General features: G+C 46.6%; 3 protein-coding genes and 3 non-coding genes across 8 annotated transcripts in view; 1 reads left to right on the forward strand and 5 right to left on the reverse strand.

The window, feature by feature from the left end:
• Positions 1-3,728: 3,728 nt before the first annotated feature.
• On the reverse strand, positions 3,729-12,089 carry ZMYND19 (zinc finger MYND-type containing 19). The gene is made up of 6 exons (XM_075834143.1): positions 11,784-12,089; positions 9,965-10,024; positions 9,576-9,682; positions 9,285-9,425; positions 4,838-5,018; positions 3,729-4,368 (listed from the first exon to the last, which is right to left on the reverse strand). The coding sequence occupies exons 1-6, from the start codon at positions 11,832-11,834 to the stop codon at positions 4,225-4,227; spliced, it is 684 nt and encodes a 227-aa protein (XP_075690258.1). The 5' UTR covers positions 11,835-12,089; the 3' UTR covers positions 3,729-4,224.
• Positions 12,090-14,973: 2,884 nt separating this feature from the next.
• RPL12 (ribosomal protein L12) lies at positions 14,974-18,384 on the reverse strand. Its single transcript, XM_075834801.1, has 7 exons — positions 18,252-18,384; positions 17,211-17,284; positions 16,873-16,971; positions 15,999-16,080; positions 15,473-15,559; positions 15,113-15,225; positions 14,974-15,028 (listed from the first exon to the last, which is right to left on the reverse strand). The coding sequence occupies exons 1-7, from the start codon at positions 18,286-18,288 to the stop codon at positions 15,023-15,025; spliced, it is 498 nt and encodes a 165-aa protein (XP_075690916.1). The 5' UTR covers positions 18,289-18,384; the 3' UTR covers positions 14,974-15,022.
• On the reverse strand, positions 15,613-15,737 carry LOC142660106 (small nucleolar RNA SNORA65). The gene has a single exon (XR_012850422.1). It is a non-coding gene; the product is annotated as a small nucleolar RNA SNORA65 (small nucleolar RNA).
• LOC142660105 (small nucleolar RNA SNORA65) lies at positions 16,163-16,287 on the reverse strand. The gene has a single exon (XR_012850421.1). It is a non-coding gene; the product is annotated as a small nucleolar RNA SNORA65 (small nucleolar RNA).
• On the reverse strand, positions 17,356-17,479 carry LOC142660104 (small nucleolar RNA SNORA65). Its single transcript, XR_012850420.1, has one exon. It is a non-coding gene; the product is annotated as a small nucleolar RNA SNORA65 (small nucleolar RNA).
• The window catches only part of LRSAM1 (leucine rich repeat and sterile alpha motif containing 1), a 33,957-nt gene continuing 28,430 nt past the window's right edge, over positions 18,101-23,627 (forward strand). The window contains exons 1-2 of one of the 3 annotated variants that reach the window (XM_075834799.1): positions 18,101-18,769; positions 23,411-23,521. In XM_075834799.1, coding sequence (XP_075690914.1) covers positions 23,447-23,521 — 75 coding nt within the window. In that variant the 5' untranslated portion in view covers positions 18,101-18,769; positions 23,411-23,446. The remainder of the gene's footprint in view (positions 18,770-23,410; positions 23,522-23,627) is intronic. The other 2 variants (XM_075834798.1, XM_075834797.1) reach the window with 2 other exon arrangements.

The raw sequence follows: 23,627 nt of genomic DNA on the forward strand, positions 1-23,627 counted from the left end.
AAGAAGCGACATGCACTTCTTTGACGCGGGCGTAATTTTACGCGCCGTCTTTTGACAGCGTCGCGTAAAATGACAGCTCGTCTGCACAGAACATGGTAAAACCCATTGCAGGCAATGGGCAGATGTTTGCCGACGTATTGGAGCCGTCTTTTCAGGCGTAAAACGCCTCCATTACGTTGGAAAATAGGTCGTGTGCACACACCCTTACAGTCATTCCTTCTACCCTGTAAAATATTTGTGTCCACCCTTGTTATTGCTACAATGTATCTAAAATAAAGCAACGTTGCAAATACTCGTAATTAAAAATATCCACACAAAGTTCCGAAGCAAATCTGTGTCTCCACGGTAACAGACTACAGGCTAGGTGATAAGTGTCTGATCGCTGGGGGCCCCACTGATCACTAAAACAGGGGTCCCAAACCCCCCATTCCTCAGTGTGCTGTTGTTCGTTTGAGCACTATTGAAAGTCTATGGGACTGATGGAGACAGCAGAGCACAGCGCTTGTCCGTTTCCGTCAGTCCCATATACATTTAATGGAGTAGCAGGGCGCATGCTCAACCGCTGCTCCTTCTCACTGCGGGGGGTTCCGGATCCATATTATTGTGAACTGTGGGGTCCCAGCGAACAGACACTTATTCTATGGATAAGAGATAAATATCAATTCTGCAGCAATTTTCTTGTTATTTTTCATCTCAAACCATAACTGTTTTTCTACGGATGTAGCCACATGGGGGCGTACTTGTTGTGCGAGAAGTTGTAATATTTAATAGCACCATATAGAGTTGTCACGAGACCAGAATTTGGACTTCGACCACTGCAGCGGTCACATGGCCTGCAACGTCATCCAGGGAGGCTGCATTGGAGAAGCAGGGAACTCTGGGTACGCAGAACTTTATTTTTATCTTACTTGCGATTTTTGCGACGTAAACGCTGTGATTCTGCCGCAAATATCGCAACACACGCACTGCTTTGCTGCGGGTTGAAGCACCCCATCGAATACAATGGGAAAACCCGCAATAGAAGAGCTGCGAATACGCATCATTAACGGACATGCTGCGGTTCAAACCGCGCCGCCAGTCAATGTATGTGCGTTTTTTTCGGCGGTTTCTTTACGCAGTGTGGGGACGAGATTTCTTGACATATCAGCCACTCTGCTGCTACTGCAAAACGTTGTGGATTTTCCGCAATGAATCCCTTGTGGAAAATCTGCAGTGTTTACGCTGTGTCGTACTCTAAGGCCTAATTCACATGAGCGTGTTCGTTCCGTAATATACGGTCCGCATTTCCTGCACCGAACACACGGCAGGGAGCCGGGCTCCTAGCATCATAGTTATGTACGACGCTAGGAGTCCCTGCCTCTCCGTGGAACTACTGTCCTGTACTGAAAACATGATTACAGTACGGGACAGTTGTCCCGCAGCGAGGCAGGGACTCCTAGCGTCGTACATAACTATGATGCTAAGAGCCCGGCTCCCTGCAGTGTGATCGGTCCGGGAAACGCAGCCGATTTGCGGACCGTATATCGCGGACTGAACACGGTCGTGTGAACTAGTCCTTACATGCTATGTATTTTACCTGATGAAGAGGACGGTTCGATCTCGAAACGCGTCATAAATAAACAATATCGGATATTACATTTGCTCGTTTTACATCATTACTCAAGAAGGTTTTTCCATGTAGTAGCGCCAGGGAATATCCGTTTTTTCCTCAAACTTCTTTTACCATTTACCTTTGGATCTGGATCGGAACACACACTGCAGCAATATTTTTAAACACATTTTCAAGGATGTTGTGCTCCTAGCGAAACCAAGCTGGTCAGCAGAACAGATCACCTCTCTGCGGCTTTTTCCTATACATTTGACGTGCGCTTTGTCTCTGCTGTTTAGCGCCATTTTACAGGACATATAAAGTACTGAACAACTGGAATTCATATTTTTTCGGGCGGCACAATAGGGTATGTTCACACGGCCTATTTTCGGACGTTTTTCGCCCGAAAAATTGGAAGCAGAACGCCTCCAAACATCTGCCCATTGAAATCAATGGGGAAAAACAGCATTCTCTACCGATGGGCCATTTTTTTTTAAAAACGGCCGCGAAAAAGAAGTGCAGGACACTTGGGACGTTTTTGGAGCCGTTTTCCTTAGGCTATGTTCACACGGAGTATTTTGGAGGAGGAATATCTGCCTCAAAATTCCGTTTGGAAGTTTGAGGCAGATTTTCTTCTCCCTGCACGCCGTTTTTCGCCCGCGGCCATTGAGCGCCACGGGCATAAAACAGCGCGAAATACGCTTTCTCTGCCTCCCATTGAAGTCAATGGGAGGTCAGAGGCGGAAGCGCCCGAAGATAGGGCATGTCGCTTCTTTTTCCTGCGAGACAGTTTTACTGCTCACGGGAAAAAGACGCCGACGCCTCCCATTGAAATCAATGGGAGGCGTTCTCGGGCCGTTTTTGCCGAGTTTTGCGACGCGGTTTCCGCGTCAAAAAACTCGGCAAAATACTCCGTGTGAACATCCCCTTAGACTCTATTGAAAAAAGCTCCAAAACCGGCCGTAAAAAACGCCACCAAAATTGCGAGTGCAACAAAAAACCTTCTGAAAATCCGGGGCTGTTTTCTCTTCGTTTTTGGAGTTCCAAAAACGTCCCAAGTGTCCTGCACTTGTTTTTCGCGGCCGTTTTTTTACGCGTTAAAAAAACGCTGCGAAAAACGCTCCGTCGGAAGAGAACGCCGTTTTCCCATTGAAGTCAATAGGCAGATGTTTGGAGGCGTTCTGCTTCCGATTTTTCGGCCGTTTTTCGGGGGCTTACAGACCGAAAAACGGGCGTGTGAACATACCCTTATGACGCAGAGCCGAAAGAAATGTAAAAATTCTTCCACGGATACAGCACCACTATTTTCCATGGGCTGTGCCTGGTATTTAGGCCTTATTCACACGAACGTGTTAAACGTCCGTGGGACGGCCGCTGAAACAGCAGCCGTCCCACGGACCTATGTAATTCAATGGGGCCGTTCACACAGCAGTTGTTTCAACGGACCGTGTGAAGGGTCCGTGGGAAAATAGGACATGTCCGTTCTTTTTACACATCACTCCATAGACTCAACTATGGGGGATTCGAGACATCTATGGGGGATGCGCTCGTGTGAATCAGGCCTTAAAGTGTAGCTAAATGTTCGACAAACTTCTGACATGTCAGAAGTTTGGGTTGGTGGGGGTCCGAGCACTGAGACCCTCACCAATCACTAGAACGAAGCAGCTGAAGTTCTCATGTGAGCGCTCGGCCGCTTCATGTCTGTTCGGCTTTTTCCGGAAATAAATGTATCGGTGTACGGACTAAATAGAAAGTCTATGACCCGGTACATCGGCTTTCCGGAAAAAGCCGAACAGACACAAAGCGGCTGAGCGCTCACACGAGAACTTCAGCTACTTCGTTCTAGTGATTGGTGGGGGTCTCCGTGCTCAGACCCCCACCAATCCAAACTTCTGACATGTCAGAAGTTTGTTGAACATTTAACTACACTTGAAGTAAAATGGACTGAGCTGCAATACCAGACAAAACCACTGCCAACAGTGGCGCTGTTTCTTAAAATAAAATTTAAAAAAATCAAGCTTGACTATCAAATCCCATGTCCATTGATGTCTATAGTATTACAATAAGTATTAAGTATTGAAAATCATTAAGACCATGTGACCTGCTGAATAAGTAGCGGTATTAAATAAATCAGCGTCAGTGCAGGCAGCAACCATCTACTCGTCTTTTAATTTGACATGCATAATATTTCAGATCCCAATCGACCAGACTTTATGCATCCAGATGGATCGTGCCTCGTTTCAGGAAAGCTGGTAAAAACGGGCACAAAAATTGGCAAACGCCGTTCCAAGAACTCGGCGTTTGGAATCAAAACCGGCGGTAGCCTCAAACGTTATAAAACAACGAAAAGTAACGACTGTACATGAAACTTTACAAACAACATAAGTTACGAGCCCCCGGCCGGAGCGTTCACAGTAGTCCGTGTAATACTGGCGTGGAGGGTCCCACTCCTGGTAAAGTCACAGGTGGCATAGTCCAGCGTCCGAGCCCTACGTCCACTCAAGCGTGGCAGGATAATCTTCAGTGCCTCTGGCCTCCATGACCAGTCCCTTGTACGTGTGCAAAAAACACATCCCGGCCTCCATATCCAAAAACAATGGAGCAAATACAGCGAAGGAAGAGCTGCGCCGACGCAGTCACCGCTCGGGGTCCGGCTCGCAGTGCATAATCCGTATCTTCTCAGAACAATGTTTTTTGTGAGCGGGCCAGTCTTTCTGTTGGCACTGGGTACCACAGTACCTCGCTAGTTGGCATCTACCACATATATTAAATTCACGTAACTGCAAAAAAGAAAAAAAAAAGGAAAAAAAGTTTTAAATAACCTCAAAATCATTCCGGAAAGTTTTATCCGTTTTTCACGGGATGAGAAGACATGGCCAGAACAGCGCCACTTCCGTCCATGGGTAGTGTCTGGTATTGCACACACTTAAATTGGGCTGAGCTGCAATACCAAGGACAGCCATTGACTGGCGCTGTTTCTGCAAATACAGCAGATCTGCTGAATTCCCTGTATTTGCTTAGGTTTTTTTGTTCTACTAGGTGACTTCCTGATCACCATCATGTACAAGTTCACATTAGCTGGGGAGACAGGTCCCTGACCACTACCTAATAGTCCCTCACTGGCATTGGCATCAGGACAGCCCCACACACACACCAATAGGCCTCAGATTGTCCTTTGTTAGGGATCCCAGCGGTCGGACCCCAATAATCAGACATTGATCGCCCTGTTCCGGGGAGTTCTGTACATACCTGTTTCTCTATCATTGTACATGGGGGGTAGTGACATTCGTAGTAAGTACAGGAATTCTCCTCTTCTCGGACCACTTCTCCGTTAGCGTTGTAGCAGCGAGTGACGTTCAGCAGAGGAAACAAGTCTTCAATTGGGTCAGTCGGGAGCTGCTGTATTGCCAACCAATAGAGGGACTGCTCCCTACAGAAGGAAAACGTTCAGTCAGCTATTTTATTCTAGTTCACACAGTATTTACCTATAAGTAATGTCATGTATGTACACAGTGACTCCACCAGCAGAATAGTGAGTGCAGCTCTGGAGTATAATACAGGATATAACTCAGGATCAGTACAGGATAAGTAATATAATGTATGTACACAGTGACTCCACCAGCAGAATAGTGACTGCAGCTCTGGGGTATAATACATAATGTAACTCAGGATCAGTACAGGATAAGTAATGTAATGTATGTACACAGTGACTCCACCAGCAGAATAGTGAGTGCAGCTCTGGAGTATAATACAGGATGTAACTCAGGATCAGTACAGGATAAGTAATGTAATGTATGTACACAGTGACTCCACCAGCAGAATAGTGAGTGCAGCTCTGGAGTGTAATACAGGATGTAACTCAGGATCAGTACAGGATAAGTAATGTAATGTATGTATACAGTGACTCCACCAGCAGAATAGCGAGTGCAGCTCTGGAGTATAATACAGGATGTAACTCAGGATCAGTACAGGATAAGTAATGTAATGTATGTACACAGTGACTCCACCAGCAGAATAGTGAGTGCAGCTCTGGAGTATAATACAGGATGTAACTCAGGATCAGTACAGGATAAGTAATGTATGTACACAGTGACTCCACCAGCAGAATAGTGAGTGCAGCTCTGGAGTATAATACAGGATATAACTCAGGATCAGTACAGGATAAGTAATGTAATGTATGTATACAGTGACTCCACCAGCAGAATAGCGAGTGCAGCTCTGGAGTATAATACAGGATGTAACTCAGGATCAGTACAGGATAAGTAATGTATGTATACAGTGACTCCACCAGCAGAATAGTGAGTGCAGCTCTGGAGTATAATACAGGGTATAACTCAGGATCAGTACAGGATAAGTAATGTATTGTATGTACACAGTGACTCCACCAGCAGAATAGTGAGTGAAGCTCTGGAGTATAATACAGGATGTAACTCAGGATCAGTACAGGATAAGTAATATAATATATGTACACAGTGACTCCACCAGCAGTATAGTGAGTGCAGCTCTGTTGTATAATACAGTCTGTAACTCAGGATCAGTATAGGATAAGTAATGTAATGTATGTACACAGTGACTGCACCAGCAGAATAGTGAGTGCAGCTCTGGAGTATAATACAGGATGTAACTCAGGATCAGCACAGGATAAGTAATGTATGTATACAGTGACTCCACCAGCAGAATAGTGAGTGCAGCTCTGGAGTATAATACAGGATATAACTCAGGATCAGTACAGGATAAGTAATGTATGTACACAGTGACTGCACCAGCAGAATAGTGAGTGCAGCTCTGGAGTATAATACAGGATGTAACTCAGGATCAGTACAGGATAAGTAATGTAATGTATGTACACAGTGACTCCACCAGCAGAATAGCGAGTGCAGCTCTGGAGTATAATACAGGATGTAACTCAGGATCAGTACAGGATAAGTAATGTATGTATACAGTGACTCCACCAGCAGAATAGTGAGTGCAGCTCTGGAGTATAATACAGGATATAACTCAGGATCAGTACAGGATAAGTAATATAATGTATGTACACAGTGACTCCACCAGCAGAATAGTGACTGCAGCTCTGGGGTATAATACATAATGTAACTCAGGATCAGTACAGGATAAGTAATGTAATGTATGTACACAGTGACTCCACCAGCAGAATAGTGAGTGCAGCTCTGGAGTATAATACAGGATGTAACTCAGGATCAGTACAGGATAAGTAATGTAATGTATGTACACAGTGACTCCACCAGCAGAATAGTGAGTGCAGCTCTGGAGTGTAATACAGGATGTAACTCAGGATCAGTACAGGATAAGTAATGTAATGTATGTATACAGTGACTCCACCAGCAGAATAGCGAGTGCAGCTCTGGAGTATAATACAGGATGTAACTCAGGATCAGTACAGGATAAGTAATGTAATGTATGTACACAGTGACTCCACCAGCAGAATAGTGAGTGCAGCTCTGGAGTATAATACAGGATGTAACTCAGGATCAGTACAGGATAAGTAATGTATGTACACAGTGACTCCACCAGCAGAATAGTGAGTGCAGCTCTGGAGTATAATACAGGATATAACTCAGGATCAGTACAGGATAAGTAATGTAATGTATGTATACAGTGACTCCACCAGCAGAATAGCGAGTGCAGCTCTGGAGTATAATACAGGATGTAACTCAGGATCAGTACAGGATAAGTAATGTATGTATACAGTGACTCCACCAGCAGAATAGTGAGTGCAGCTCTGGAGTATAATACAGGGTATAACTCAGGATCAGTACAGGATAAGTAATGTATTGTATGTACACAGTGACTCCACCAGCAGAATAGTGAGTGAAGCTCTGGAGTATAATACAGGATGTAACTCAGGATCAGTACAGGATAAGTAATATAATATATGTACACAGTGACTCCACCAGCAGTATAGTGAGTGCAGCTCTGTTGTATAATACAGTCTGTAACTCAGGATCAGTATAGGATAAGTAATGTAATGTATGTACACAGTGACTGCACCAGCAGAATAGTGAGTGCAGCTCTGGAGTATAATACAGGATGTAACTCAGGATCAGCACAGGATAAGTAATGTATGTATACAGTGACTCCACCAGCAGAATAGTGAGTGCAGCTCTGGAGTATAATACAGGATATAACTCAGGATCAGTACAGGATAAGTAATGTATGTACACAGTGACTGCACCAGCAGAATAGTGAGTGCAGCTCTGGAGTATAATACAGGATGTAACTCAGGATCAGTACAGGATAAGTAATGTAATGTATGTACACAGTGACTCCACCAGCAGAATAGCGAGTGCAGCTCTGGAGTATAATACAGGATGTAACTCAGGATCAGTACAGGATAAGTAATGTATGTATACAGTGACTCCACCAGCAGAATAGTGAGTGCAGCTCTGGAGTATAATACAGGATGTAACTCAAGATGAGTACAGGATAAGTAATGTAATGTATGTACACAGTGACTCCACCAGCAGAATAGTGACTGCAGCTCTGGAGTATAATACAGCATGTAACTCAGGATCAGTACAGGATAAGTAATGTAATGTATGTACACAGTGACTCCACCAGCAGAATAGTGAGTGCAGCTCTGGAGTATAATACAGGATATAACTCAGGATCGGTACAGGATAAGTAATGTAATGTATGTACACAGTGACTCCACCAGCAGAATAGTGAGTGCAGCTCTGGAGTATAATACAGGATATAACTCAGGATCAGTACAGGATAAGTAATGTAATGTATGTACACAGTGACTCCACCAGCAGAATAGTGAGTGCAGCTCTGGAGTATAATACAGGATGTAACTCAGGATCAGTATAGGATAAGTAATGTAATGTATGTACACAGTGACCCCACCAGCAGAATAGTGAGTGCAGCTCTGGAGTATAATACAGGATATAACTCAGGATCAGTACAGGATAAGTAATGTAATGTATGTACACAGTGACTCCCCCAGCAGAATAGTGAGTGCAGCTCTGGAGTGTAATACAGGATGTAACTCAGGATCAGTACAGGATAAGTAATGTAATGTATGCACACAGTGACTCCACCAGCAGAATAGTGAGTGCAGCTCTGGAGTATAATACAGGATGTAACTCAGGATCAGTACAGGATAAGTAATGTAATGTATGTACACAGTGACTCCACCAGCAGAATAGTGAGTGCAGCTCTGGAGTGTAATACAGGATGTAAATCAGGATCAGTACAGGATAAGTAATGTAATGTATGTACACAGTGACTCCACCAGCAGAATAGTGAGTGCAGCTCTGGAGTATAATACAGGATATAACTCCGGATCAGTACAGGATAAGTAATGTATGTATGTACACAGTGACTCCACCAGCAGAATAGTGAGTGCAGCTCTGGAGTATAATACAGGATATAACTCAGGATCAGTACAGGATAAGTAATATATAGACAAGAAGTGAATACATTATGGCACTGTCGGGTGAGGGATAAGTGCAGTAAACGTTTATGGTGGGCTCTGCCCCTGCCTGGCACTAGACATTGGCAGCAGTGTTTCTTTTTCTCTCTTATGGGGTGGGCAGGTTGGACAGTGAAAACCAGCCACCAGATAAAATCTAGCCATGCCTCTATCCCTCAGGCTGTGACTGAGAGGGCATGCTGGGAGTTGCAGTTTCGTCCCAGGTTACAATGGGGTACATCACCCCCGCCATCGCCTCACCGTTGCTTGCTCGACACCTCTTCTATCTCAGGTTTCCAGCCCCAAGGCACCAACTGTAAATTGTCCAGTCTATTATCCACGGTGATTCCGTTGAGGTGCAGGACCTGGAATCCGGGTGCGATCCCCCCTTTATGCCGCTGCCTAGAAAAAAGGGAAGATCAGCTTAAATAAATAACACCCAAGGGAGTACATTAACTCCCGCAGCGCCACAGTCTACATATGCAGCCACCATAGCGAGGCGCTACATCCATTACGAACCGGGGGGAGGGGGGAGGGGGGGGGGGCACTTACCATAACAATTCATGGAGCAGGCGGCCGGACCCTCTCCCCTTGTACTTGTCAAACGCATATGCAAATATCTTGGCACCGTTTCCGTCAGCATCCACCTCCATCCGAGCCTGGGGGAGGGGAGGGAGGGCAAAATTAGGCAAATATTACCTGGAACATCTATACAGGACACAGCGCATTCTGGGGACCCCTCCTCTATGACGTTCTGCAGGAACACAGCCCCTATGGACGTCAGAGCATGCTGAGAGTTGTAGTATAGCAACAGCTGTGGCTCTAATTGGACAACCCTTCTTAGCATACCCCCCCCCCAGGGAAGCTCAGTGCTGCCACTGCTCATAGAGGGAGATATCATCTATGACGTGGGACCCCTTTAATACAATACAACTGCTTACTTCAAATGAATAGTTGTCCACCAGAGGGATGTCCTGTTCATCAATTAGTGTATACTTTATCTGAAAACATAAAAAAAAAAGTTAAATGTCTAGTCACTGGATAATCTGCGCTTTAAAACCTCACCATTTCAAGAGCTATGCTTGCTGTCAGTGAATGGGAGTATATTTGTTTACATCCAGAGGCTAAAAACCTGTACAGATCTAATGGTTTTGACAGCTGAGGGTTTGTTACAATGTATCTAATCCTGTGAGCTAAATACATCAGCAGCATAAATCTCTCTCCTGTACTGATAGTTTGTTACAATGTATCAGTCTGGAGTCCAGTCTGTTTAGCTCACAGGGGATTGTCTAGACTGGATACAATTGTAACAAACTTTCAGCTGTGAGAAGCATTGGGGTCAGTTCACAATTGTTTTTTTGACGCGGAGACCGCTTTGGAATCGGCGCCAAAATTGCCCCCTATTGATTTGATTGAGAGGCAGAGGCGTTTATTGGGCCAATTGCTGAAAAAAATAAAAGGCGTTGTGTCCTTTCTTGCCGCGGTTTTTCACCTGTGACCTCCCATTGAAATCAAGGCGAGTCAGAAAAAATCCCACGCCACTCGTTTCTGATCGGTTTTGGCCGCTGTCCTTGCATTAGCTCCGATGGCTGCGGGTGGAAACGCCGCAAAAAAACACCTGAAGGTGTTCAAAACCTGCCTCACAATTCCTTACGGAATCCCGAGGCAGATTTTTTTTCTGGCTGCCAAAAACTGTGTGAACATTGCCTAAGGTTTCGTACAGGTTTTCAGCCTCTGGACGTGAACAAGAATGTTTCCATTCACTGACAACAAGAAGTGATCTTAAAAATGTTGAGGAATTGAAGCACAGCATATTAGAAAGTTGCAGAACTTTTATCTGGACTTGGTTGGCACGTGACGCTTTAGGTACAGACACACCCAACGCGTGGGAACAATCTCCAGATCTTACACAATCCCAAACCAGACACCACCCTATAAAGCCAGGGGTTAATAGGAACCCGGGGGGGGGGGGGGGGGGGGGTTTAGAGAGACCGCCACATCTATAGGACGGTTACATAGTACCAATTCCCCAATATCTAGCTCCTCAGCTGTTGCTAAATTGCAACGCTCATCATGATGGGAGTTGTAGTTTTGCAACAGCAGGAACGCCACAAGTTGGTTGACACCACACGATTTTCACTAATATCCCCCAAAGCTCCCACTACCTGGATCTACAGAGCACATATAGCTTATGTACGTGTGTGTGTATATATATATATCTCTTCTGTAGCGGAATGCAGTCTATTGCTCACTGTTATCAGCCACTGGCAGATCACTGACCTAGAATAATATGTATTATTGAGTAATTTGAGAGTCTGGTAACGCCGGGTGAAAACCCTATTTTGATGGCGGCCACACTCGCTCTCACCCATCGTTCCCAAAAGAAGATGTAAGAGTGAAACACCTAACAGGGGGCTGCATGCTACACAGTGTGCCCCCCTCTGGATGGGGATTTAAAAAAAAAAAAAAAAAAAACAACACACACAACAAGCGCCCCCTGATGGTGGTGCAAGTAAACATGAATCCAGTAGTGGAGTTCACCACTAGAGGGCGCTATGAAACCAGCACGTTATTAGTAGCATCATAAGAGATGCCATTCCCTAACACCACGCCGGTCGGGGGAGGAGCAAGCTAGTCTCCTCCCATAAGCGGGTGTGTCTACAGCAGATCTACGTATCAACGTGTTTAACCTGTCAATTAAGTCTTAATAAATCGATACGTGAGAGATTAATCAGGAGGTGCCCCGACCCTGGGTCTCACCTTGCCGGCCACACGACCGAGTCGCACGATGCCGAGCTTGAAGTCAGTCATGGTTGGTGTAAGGTGAGGGAGTGACAGACGCACGCCGCTTTCCCCCCCTCTTTCGCCCGCTTCCAAGCTTTTCCCTCCTGCGGTTAATCCCCGTCCTCGGTTGGCGAAGCTCCTCCCACCTCGCCGGTAACGTGAGGTATCGACCGACCAGGCTCGCCCCGACGCCACACGAGGGAGACCTGGGATGCCACGCACCGCCTCTCCCCCTACCGCGCGTGGAGGCGACACCCAGAAGGGGCGGGGTCTGGGAGGGTCGCGGAAGCCGACAAACCAATCAAAGAAGCCAGCGAACCAAGGGCTACTGTGCGCAGCCGGTACATGCGAGCCAATCAGAGCGATCGGTGGGCGGAGCCAGTCGCATTCTTTCGACGCTACGAGGGGAAGAGGCGGGACGGTCTGCAAATCGGCGTCAGTTTCGCGGGGAAAAAGATTTTTGGGCGCCTACAAGTGACGTAGGTGCTGGAGGAACAGGTGTCAGGGTTTAAAGGGGCAGTAGTTTGGGTACGGGTCAGAAACCACGTGGTTGGTCCACGGAATACGCCATTACTTGTTATATACGTTCTGGAGCTGTGGTCAGCGGCCTACGGCTCCCTAGATGTTGTGAGGCATAACTCGCATCATACAGAACATGCCAGGAGTTGTAGTTTCACAGAATCTGGAGAACTGCTGGGTATGGTGGGAGTTGTAGTTTCATTACAGGTTGGAAACCATGTAGTAGTTTAGGTAGACTAGAATTACCTTTCACTTTCTGCGCAAAATGGCACGCTAAAGTTTTAGGCAGCAGGAGGATGAGCTGCCATCTCGTGCAAACATTGTAAATTCAAAAATGTTTCATACATTTGCAACAATGTATTATTAAGGCTCGGATTACACAGGTAGTGAAAGTAGCCGCGTCGGGAGTCGTAAGAAATCTAAAACCGCTGCAATTTTTATTTATTTTTTTGCTACTCGCAGCACTACATTTACTTTCATTATTTCCAATGCCGGCCGTGTGACCCGACTAAAAAGGTAAAACATTATTTGGGAGACCAAAGAATTACCTAGACTGGATACAAGTGTAACAGACCATCAGCTGTGAGAAGTATTCAGGTTTTTATAAAAAAACACTGAGAAAAATCCTGGACACGGCACTCCCCTACCCGATGTATTACCTGGCAAGTTGGATGCCAAGAGAATGGAGGTCCACGCTTATACCCTCCACGTTGTCTTGTGTAACTAGATGGAATGCCGCAATGACCCGCATCACCCTGTGCTCCTGCACTTTCAGGCGGCATGTCCCTTTAAGTTTACTACAACCCACCCAATAACTTCACTTGGACCATGTAAGTTTTGTCTTAACTTGCTGAACTACTAAATGTACATCGATAAGGGGGCAGATAGATGGGAGTGTAATTTCGTAATCCGGCTACACAGGGATTGTTTATAATCATAGAAACAGGAGCTGTGTACACAAAACGGCAGACTTACCAATACCACAGCATTATTTAATTTTATATAAATATGAGCAATAAATCGACAGCGACAAAGGTGTAAGGTTTCCTACGCAGCGCTGGAACGAGAATATAATTTTAGGGTCCATATTTTACACCCATTTTTTAGGACAACGTGCTCTCGGAGGCGCAGGGCTGGATCTCCCTTCCTTGCTATTACTGTAGTGCTGCTACATTGACATGAGACGTTTTAGCTGCTACATATGAAGGATTTACTCCTCTTCCTATGCCCGGGCTTCCCCTAGGGCATGAGGCGGGTAGCTGGTTCCCCAACTATTGAGGATAACACATGAATAACTGCGATGGTGCTGACCCAGCAGAAGTACTATGTAAAGCTTCCCACTGCCAGAGCAGAGTACAAAGACTCCTGCCAACAGCCAAATCCCCCGACGAGCTCAGAGGTCTATGAGCAGAACCTATGTGAACATGCCTGTGAAAAATCGTGCCCTGAGCAAGACTGCCAATTGCCATCTTTAATGGTAAATCAGCTTTTTGATGACTTTATAGGATGCCAAACATTACTGCTGCACCAAGAGGGCACATGTAGAAAAGGGCATCACATCAGCACCGCTAAACTTTGAGGCCGTGTTATAGTAATTCACCATGACTGTTGATGACCACTGTGACAGCATTATAGTGCCAGTATTATGGCTGCAACAGCCTGTGGATCTACAGCACATAAAACCATGGCATTACATGTGGTATAACCACCGAGGTGCTGACTGGCGGCCATAATACGGACAGTAAAACGCTGCCACATTTCAGCATCCCTCTCTGGGCCGCAAGTCAGACCGACCACAGGTCCAGAGTCAAATTTACAGAATCCGTTCTTAAACCAGGTCACCATTTGATAGGTTGGGGTGGTTCAAGATCACTGTTCCAGTTCTGGTGTGATGGGCATGGAGAAGACCACCATAATCCAGTTCTGCTTTCATTACCCATTGTAACCTATAACACTGGTGCACTTTTAGTTCTGTGTCCAGTATATATTAACCTTTTGGAAGAAACTGTCCACTCGTGATTATGTTATGGACAGGGCTGTGATGTGCGAGAATGAAAATCAGAGGGAAATCACAGACTGAGGCCCCATGCACACGACAGCAAAAAACGGAGCCATTCACTTTCATTGAACACTGACACCTTTCCGTAGCACTACGGAAGGGTGTCAGTGCCGTGGAAATGTTCCGGGAATTATGGAACATGTCCGTTCTTTCGCATTTTGTGGGCCGTGCTCCCATACTTTGTATGGGAGCACGGCCAAGTATGGGAGCACGGCCCGAAAATGCGGCTGTCGCCGGCCGTGCCCGCAATCGCGGGCCGGGATTGCGGGCACGGTCATGTGCATGGGGCCTGAAACTGCAGAAGAACTTTTAGAATACTGGATATTGACTAATAGCACCACCTAGTGACAACAAGATGAACTGCAAGGATATTTTACAGATCCATGTAGTGACCACTTTCTCCACCTTTGACCTGTTAAAATTTGGTATACGTCCCCTCCATAAACCGCTCAATCCCGGAGCAGATTCTAGAAAAGCCATTAATACCCATAATGTATTTTAGGGCATCAGGAGGGGTGCCCAGACCAGAGCCTCATTCATAACATAAATTACTCATTTTTAACCCGCTGTATATCAAGACAAGACAGATTGTGTAGCTCAAAAACTTTTATTCAATTTTGTAGTCTTCTTCATAGATTTAACTCTGCAGGGAAAAAAAGAAAAACAGGTCAGCGGTCACCAAAGCTGTAATAATGTGGAACTAGTAGAGTAATAGTGCGACACTTACTGCTGGGCACTCCACCGCACCGCTGTTAATATCGTCGATGATATCGTGTGGGTGTCTGCCGTCCACATTACAGCCCACAGACTGCGCTGTGCCCAGGATCTCCTTGATGGTTCCTAAAGAAAAGCAGTTTGTTGTGTCAGATCCAGTAGTGTATCCTTTAATGTCACACTTAGCCCTTCCATAGTATAGTTATTGGGCCAAATGCACCCAGAAACTACAGCATGCACAGATAGCCAAAGGCTGTCAAGAGCATGCTGGGAATTGTAGTTTCACAACAGCTGGAGTGCCAACGGTTGCAGATCCCTGCATTAGTATATACTTAGGTGAAGTTACTATAGGACGCCATTCACAGAGACTCACCTGACAGCTCTCTAGCGAGGGATCGGTGCCTCATCTGACGGGCAATGCTGATAATTTCATCCATGGAGACGTTGCCGCTGTGTTTGACTGTTGACAAAGCAGAAAATTGCAGTTGAGTACAGCTCGGTCATCCTCCATGAATATGTCCCCATCCTATCGGCACAGAGCCACTCACTAGTAGGGTGAACCTGTTTCCTAAGGTGGAGTCTCCTCTTAGCGCACCACTGGATTATACACAGCCACAGCAGACTGTTATAGTGGCGGGTGGCTGTACAAGACCGCAGGAATGAAGGGGTTAACCGAGGCAAGGGGCAATTTCAGTGAAAGACTATGTAGAGGACCAGTCACCTCTCCTGACACGTCATAGTAAATACCATGAAACAAATCTGAAGCATCCACATAACTATGTAGTTATGTGACATTCCTCTGTTATTACTCCTGGAAATATAAATTAATGGAGACCATGCCCCTAGTCTATACAGGAAGTTATAGAACTACTTAGAAACTTGTTACACGGGACACTTACTGTTCTTCTGCTTCTTCCTGTCACGAGGAGGCTCTTTCAGGGCCTTGATGATCAGGGCGGAGGCAGATGGCACGACCTCAATCTGAAAGAACAAGTCAATGTACACAAGATTTATATTGTCAAGTTATAACCAGATCAGAAAAACATTCGGCCTGCGAAGGTGAAGATGTACCCAGTCTTTCGGCACAAAGTCAATCACAGAGAATGACCCTGTTTCCTAAGCTGGGGCATTACTCTTAGCTCACCACTGGATTACACTTGGTCACTGGCAGACCAGCATAGTGGCGGGTGGCTACTCCATAAGCATGACTTCTATGGGCTTGTCCAGGATTAGACAAACATGCCACAGCGCCACATCTGTCCGCAGGTTGTGAATGGTATTGCAGCTCACCCACATTCATTTTGATGGACTAAGCTGCAATACCAGACACAACCCAAGTGTGGCGCTGTTTCTGGAAGGTAGACTTTGAATCCGGACAACTGCATCTCCACTTGTGATCTCCCAAACTGACAGTCATTGAGATGCTCCTGCACGCTGGGCACTAAGAGGGGCACAGTCCCACTGAAATTAAGGGCATGGGGCACTTACAAGTACTCGAGACTAGGACTCCATGGTGCCACCCGCAAGTCACGGTGATTGCCACAACTATGGGACGTGGAGATGCGCCGCTCTTGCCCATGGGATGCGTTGGGTATTGCATCTCGGCCCCATTTTTTTTTTTTACCTTTATTGTTTATTACATAACCCCTGTGAAGACGCACAACTTCACGGAGGATTAGGAAAACTATTCTAGCACCATTGTCCTGCTAGACTGGGCAGCGCCAGTCAAGTGAACACCTTCATACAGATGGCACACAGTTGTGGACACATTACCTGGGCCTGCCTGTTCTGGATGGTCAGTTTGATGGTGATCCTCAGCCCCTTCCAGTCACCGGTAGCCTTTGCAATGTCATCACCAACTTTCTTGGGAGACTGAAAGAAGAAAAACTATATTAGATGGTGGTTGCTCAGCTCGGCCATAGACATAATAGCCGTCAGAATAGTGGCTGTTCAGGCCCCAATCCATTACAATGCGGTTTGGTCAAAGGCACTTATATTTGCAGATAAGCGGCGCCCAATGTGTATAACCGCTTATCTTCAGGGAAACCAATTTGGATCGGACATTATCCAGTTGAAAAGGGAATTTGAAGACATAAGTAAAGTTAACTTACCAAACCCAGAGGTCCGATTTTAGGGGCTAGAGCAGAGGTGGCTCCTACCTCCCCACCGGTGCATCTCAAGAAAACTAAGAGCAATAGAGACGAGCGTGAGATCAATAGAGAAGAGACGTCCGGTACACGACCGGTCATTGTGTAGCAGTGTACTCCATCTTTCGGCACAGGGCAGACCACACACAGAGCAGCCCTGTTTCCTAAGAGGAGGTCGCTCTAAGCTCACCACTGGACAATACCGAGACACAGCAGACTGGCATAGTGGCGGGTGGCTAGAAAATACCCACATCCCATGAGAAGTCAGCCAATGAATACTGGCATATTTAATGGGATTGTCCAGTATTAGAAAGACTTCAACAAAACAGCACCACCCCTGTCCACAGGTTGTGGGTGGTATTGCAGCTTCACTTCAATGGAGATTAGCAGCAATACCAGACAAGCCATATCCAGGACTGGCGCGGTTCCTGGAAGCAGCCATGTTTTTTAACCCATACATCTCCTCTGGCTTAAAGGATTCCCCTCCATGACATCCACATGCCCTAATAAGAAACCCTTTAAGTAGCAAAATCACACTCAATGTCCCTGGTGTTCTGGCATTTACATTGGTAACAATACAATTAACTATCTGGAATCACGTGCTATAGGTGCAAGGGGACACAGATTCAGAATATAAACTGGCACAAAGCCATCAATATCCCCCCCAATATAATACTCCGGGTCTAGAAGCAGGACCAGCCATACAAAGCATGCGCAGAAGGAATACCGTATTTACTGAGATTCCCATGATAGTGCTAAAGTCATAAGAGCGTGTGCACATGCGCGTATGTTACATTAAATACGGTTTCCACTCGGGCCTACTGAAATACCGTAATAAACCCTACCGTCACCGCCGTCCCCACACTCCCCTGGGACGAGCCTCCATCCACATTACTCAGGCAGACAAGTACCGTGAGAGCCACACGCCCAGCTCCTGTGCTGCGGCCTGCCCGGTGCAGGGGGCTCCGCTCGGCGACTCACATTTCCCTCTCCCGCCTCACGTACCGACTTTAATTTCGGTGGGATCGAACTTAGGAGGCATGTCTGTGCCGGACTAAGGAGGTCCGCTTCACTCTGACCGGTTTTGGCGTCGGATGAACCCGGATTCGGGACGACCGAAGACAGTTGCACCTCCACCAGCTGGGAAGCGTAAAGAGAAAGAGGGTGGAGTCTAAGCGGCACTACGTATTTAATGCTCCAAATCTCGCGAGAATAGCCCATTCACCGCTACTGGCAGCCATGTTGGTATCTGGCATCCTAGACTACTGGAAACGTGACGGGTCATTTATAATCTAAATTAGATTTAATATCTGACGTATCATTTACCTCTAGAAACTTAGTTTAGAACTATATATGTCCCAGCAAGACGCTATGCACTGACGGCCCGCTAGGGGGAGCTCTATTAGTGTTGTGTAGATCACGTGACGACAAGGGACCCGGAAGCGTCAGATGGCTGCGGTGAAGCTGCAGGAGCGGATGATAAGCTGAGGGGTCCCGGAGTGTACTTATAGCCCCTCCTAGCGGTGAGTACGGGCATGACCGCCCCTTTCACACTATTTGGCTCTTATAGACTAATTCCCTTATTAATAATATGAATTTTTATAACACTATATAATCTATGGCTGCTCTGTATAGGGTCATGTATGTGTGTATATATATGTATATATATATATATAAAATGTGTGCGTCCGATCCCACAGAAGAAATACTGTACCATAAATTACTGAAAAAACTTGCTGCTGGCTATGATATATAGGTGTCAGAATACGCAGAACATCGCAGCTTGCTGTATATGGTGCCGCGTAGCTGCAGACTGGTCAGAGCGCCTATGCCGACCCTGCCCACCTCCGAAAGCGCCTACAATGACACGTGATTATGAGAACTGGACGTGGAGTAATGGAAGAAGGCGCCTGGTCTGATGAATTACGTTTTACATCATGTGGTCGGCCGGGTGCGTAGTTTTCCTGGGGAAGAGACGGCACCAGGATGCATTATGGGAAGAAGACAAGCCGGCGGGGGCAGGGTGATGATTTGGGCAATGTTCTGCTGGGAAACCTTGTGTCCTGACATTCATGTGGAGGTGACACGTATCACCGACCCAAACATTGCTGCAGCCAAGTGCCCCCTTCATGGCAGCGGTATTCCCTGATGGCAGTGCCCCCGCCACGCTGCAGGATAACGCCCCCGCCACGCTGCAGGATAAAGCCCCCGCCACACTGCCGACATTGTTCAGGAATGATGAGGAACATGACAAAGACTTCTAGGTGTTGTCTCTAAATTCCCCAGATCTCAATCTGATCAATCATCTGTGGGATGTGCTGGAAAAACAAGAAAACCAATCCCTGGAGGCCGCACCTCACGATTTACAGGGGTTGTCCGGGCACAGGGGCGGTTTTATATACTGATGATCTATCCACAGGACAGGTCATCAGTATATGATCGCTGGGGTCCAGATGCCTCTGGACCCCCACCGGTCACAGCATAGCAGCCGCTAAGGCTGGGTGATTGTGACCTAAATCAAAATCATGATTAATTGAACATGTGATCGATTAAGAAGAATAAACTATTTTAGGCCACACCCCTTTTGTATGCCACACCACCTATTTGCATGCTATGCCATTAAATTAATATTTATCCCCTGAGCCTGCTGTATACAACTGTATGTAATATGCCCCATATAGCTGCCCACAGACAGTATTATGCCTCTATAGTATATACACTGATGATGGCAGATCAGTATATACAGGGAAGATGGGGGTCCCTGTATATAACCCCCATCGTCCCTGTATATAATCCCCCGTCATCCCTATGTATAACCCCCATCATCCCTGTGTATAATCCCCATCATCCCTGTGTATAATCCCCATCATCCCTGTGTATAATCCCCATCATCACTGTGTATAATCCCCATTATACCTGTATATAACCCCCATCGTCCCTCTATATAACCCCCATCATCCCTCTATATAATCCCAATCATCCCTGTATATACCATTTGAGATGGGCATTTAGGACTCCGTTGCCCAATAATCTGCTTGAAACGCCGGTATATGGGAGAAGTTCAGTGGAAAAAAATGAAATGCCCAAGATGATCTCGGTTACCTGCGCCGAATTTCGTTTTTTTTTATTTAACAGATTAACTGCCCAGACCCAACGGCCGCTGTACAGTGCACTGAGCCTTCTGCTTCCGACACCGGCCACCGCATAACATCCGGAACCAGAGGCAGCCGCAACAGCTGAGCGGTGCAGAGTCCGAGTGCGAGACCCCCAGCAATCATATACTGATCACCTCTCCTGTGGATAGGTCATCAGTATGAAAAAACGGCCCCAGCCCGGACAAACACTTTACATGATCTTGTATAGTCCGCGCCTCAACGGGCCACAGCCGTATGGGGGCACGAGGGGCACTACACGATATTAGACGGGTGGTTGTAATGTTATGGCTGATCAGTGTATATATGTGTGTGTGTGTGTAATTGTGTGTATACATATGTGTGTTTGTGTATATATATGTGTGTGTATATATATATATATATGTGTGTGTGTATACATGTGTGTGTGTGTGTGTGTGTGTGTGTGTGTGTGTATATATGTATAATTGTGTGTGTGTGTATTTTTTTATTTTTTTTTGCAGTTCTGTGCTGAAGATAAATTCCGGATTATCAGATGCCAGATGAAAGGACATTACACAGATGCATGTATATACAATATAGATAGATATTCGGTAAAATGATAATAATTCGCCCTCCTGGGGGTCACTGTTAATCTGCTCCTGTGCTGGATTATCAGGATAACTGGAGTATTAGGTGTCGGACTAATGGACTTTTACTGTAAATATATCTCGATGGGAAGCTGCCCGATTGTTTAGGGTCTTATTAAAGGATGTGTCGCAGGGCGTTTAGCGGACATGAGACGTATGTATATTCCTGTTTCCGCTCCTCGCCTGATGTTGCCGGATTATCGGTCACCATGACTGTATCTGTATACAGTATCTGTTGCTGTGTAGCCCTCGCCTAAGATACGGCTGTGGAATAGTGGAGCATGGAGGCAGTGATGCTGGACATTTTATGATTTGTGTATATGCAGCTCGCTGATGACAAGTTTCGGGATAGCAGAGGTCTTATCCTGTATATTGTTATTATTGCATGTTACACTGAATCACTGAATAGTAATGTGGGGAGGGGGAGTATTTGCTGCCTGCGCTGTGTTATATGTCTCATATGGAATCTATGTCAGCAATGCCGTAAATCTGGAACCATTTCATTATTAGACATTCTTCGGGTGGTGCCTTTTGCCTGTCAACAGCATTTTTTTCTCTACCCTGCCTAAACTAGATGCCTCCTGACTGTCAGTGTGCGGTTGCTCTTTCTCTTCTCTGCCTAAACTAGATGCCTCCTGACTGTCAGTGTGCGGTTGCTCTTTCTCTCCTCTGCCTGCTCTAGATGTCTCCCGACTGTCACTGTGCGGTTGCTCTTTCTCTTCTCTGCCTAAACTAGATGCCTCCTGACTGTCAGTGTGCGCTTGCTCTTTCTCTCCTCCGCCGGTTCTAGATGTCTCCTGACTGTCAGTGTGCGGTTGCTCTTTCTCTCCTCCGCCTGTTCTAGATGTCTCCTGACTGTCAGTGTGCGGTTGCTCTTTCTCTCCTCCGCCTGTTCTAGATGTCTCCTGACTGTCAGTGTGCGGTTGCTCTTTCTCTCCCCCGCCTTTTCTAGATGTCTCCTGACTGTCAGTGTGCGGTTGCTCTTTCTCTCCCCCGCCTGTTCTAGATGTCTCCTGACTGTCAGTGTGCGGTTGCTCTTTCTCTTCTCTGCCTGTTCTAGATGTCTCCTGACTGTCAGTGTGCGGTTGCTCTTTCTCTCCTCTGCCTGTTCTAGATGTCTCCTGACTGTCAGTGTGCGGTTGCTCTTTCTCCTCTGCCTGTTCTAGATGTCTCCTGACTGTCAGTGTGCGGTTGCTCTTTCTCCTCTGCCTGTTCTAGATGTCTCCTGACTGTCAGTGTGCGGTTGCTCTTTCTACTCCGCCTGTTCTAGATGTCTCCTGACTGTCAGTGTGCGGTTGCTCTTTCTCTCCTCTGCCTGTTCTAGATGTCTCCTGACTGTCAGTGTGCAGTCGCTCTTTCTACTCCGCCTGTTCTAGATGTCTCCTGACTGTCAGTGTGCGGTTGCTCTTTCTACTCCGCCTGTTCTAGATGTCTCCTGACTGTCAGTGTGCGGTTGCTCTTTCTCTCCTCTGCCTGTTCTAGATGTCTCCTGACTGTCAGTGTGCGGTTGCTCTTTCTCCTCTGCCTGTTCTAGATGTCTCCTGACTGTCAGTGTGCAGTCGCTCTTTCTACTCCGCCTGTTCTAGATGTCTCCTGACTGTCAGTGTGCAGTCGCTCTTTCTACTCCGCCTGTTCTAGATGTCTCCTGACTGTCAGTGTGCAGTTGCTCTTTCTCTCCTCTGCCTGTTCTAGATGTCTCCTAATTGTCAGTTTGCGGTTGCTCTTTCTCTCCTCCGCCTGTTCTAGATGTCTCCTGACTGTCAGTGTGCGCTTGCTCTTTCTCTCCCCCGCCTTTTCTAGATGTCTCCTGACTGTCAGTGTGCGCTTGCTCTTTCTCTCCCCCGCCTGTTCTAGATGTCTCCTGACTGTCACTGTGCGGTTGCTCTTTCTCTACTCTGCCTGTTCTAGATGTCTCCTGACTGTCAGTGTGCGGTTGCTCTTTCTCTCCTCCGCCTGTTCTAGATGTCTCCTGACTGTCAGTGTGCGGTTGCTCTTTCTCTCCTCCGCCTGTTCTAGATGTCTCCTGACTGTCAGTGTGCGGTTGCTCTTTCTCTCCTCCGCCTGTTCTAGATGTCTCCTGACTGTCAGTGTGCGGTTGCTCTTTCTCTCCTCCGCCTGTTCTAGATGTCTCCTGACTGTCAGTGTGTGGTTGCTCTTTCTCTCCTCCGCCGGTTCTAGATGTCTCCTGACTGTCAGTGTGCGGTTGCTCTTTCTCTCCCCCGCCTGTTCTAGATGTCTCCTGACTGTCAGTGTGCGGTTGCTCTTTCTCTCCTCCGCCGGTTCTAGATGTCTCCTGACTGTCAGTGTGCGCTCGCTTTCTTTCTTTTTTTTTTTTTTAGTATAACGGTGTTGTTGGGTTTTATGTTCTCCCAGAGGATTGAGCTTTGCACGTTTTCTATTCCAGCTCCGTGTCTGAGAGAGAGAGGACGCGGTGCCAGATATGATGCCTCTTTTCTTCAGGAAGCAGAAGCAAAGCGGGGAGGCGAGAAAACGCCTTGAATATCAGATGTGCCTGGTAAGCTCTGACCGCCGGCTAATCATGCCGCTTGTTTTTCATCTAACATGAATGTAAAATTGATGACGCTTATCTTGAGCCAGGCGATGACATCATAACGTAACTT

This window comes from Rhinoderma darwinii, chromosome 8 (genome assembly GCF_050947455.1).
Source record: "Rhinoderma darwinii isolate aRhiDar2 chromosome 8, aRhiDar2.hap1, whole genome shotgun sequence".
NCBI classification, from domain to species: Eukaryota; Metazoa; Chordata; class Amphibia; order Anura; family Rhinodermatidae; genus Rhinoderma; species Rhinoderma darwinii.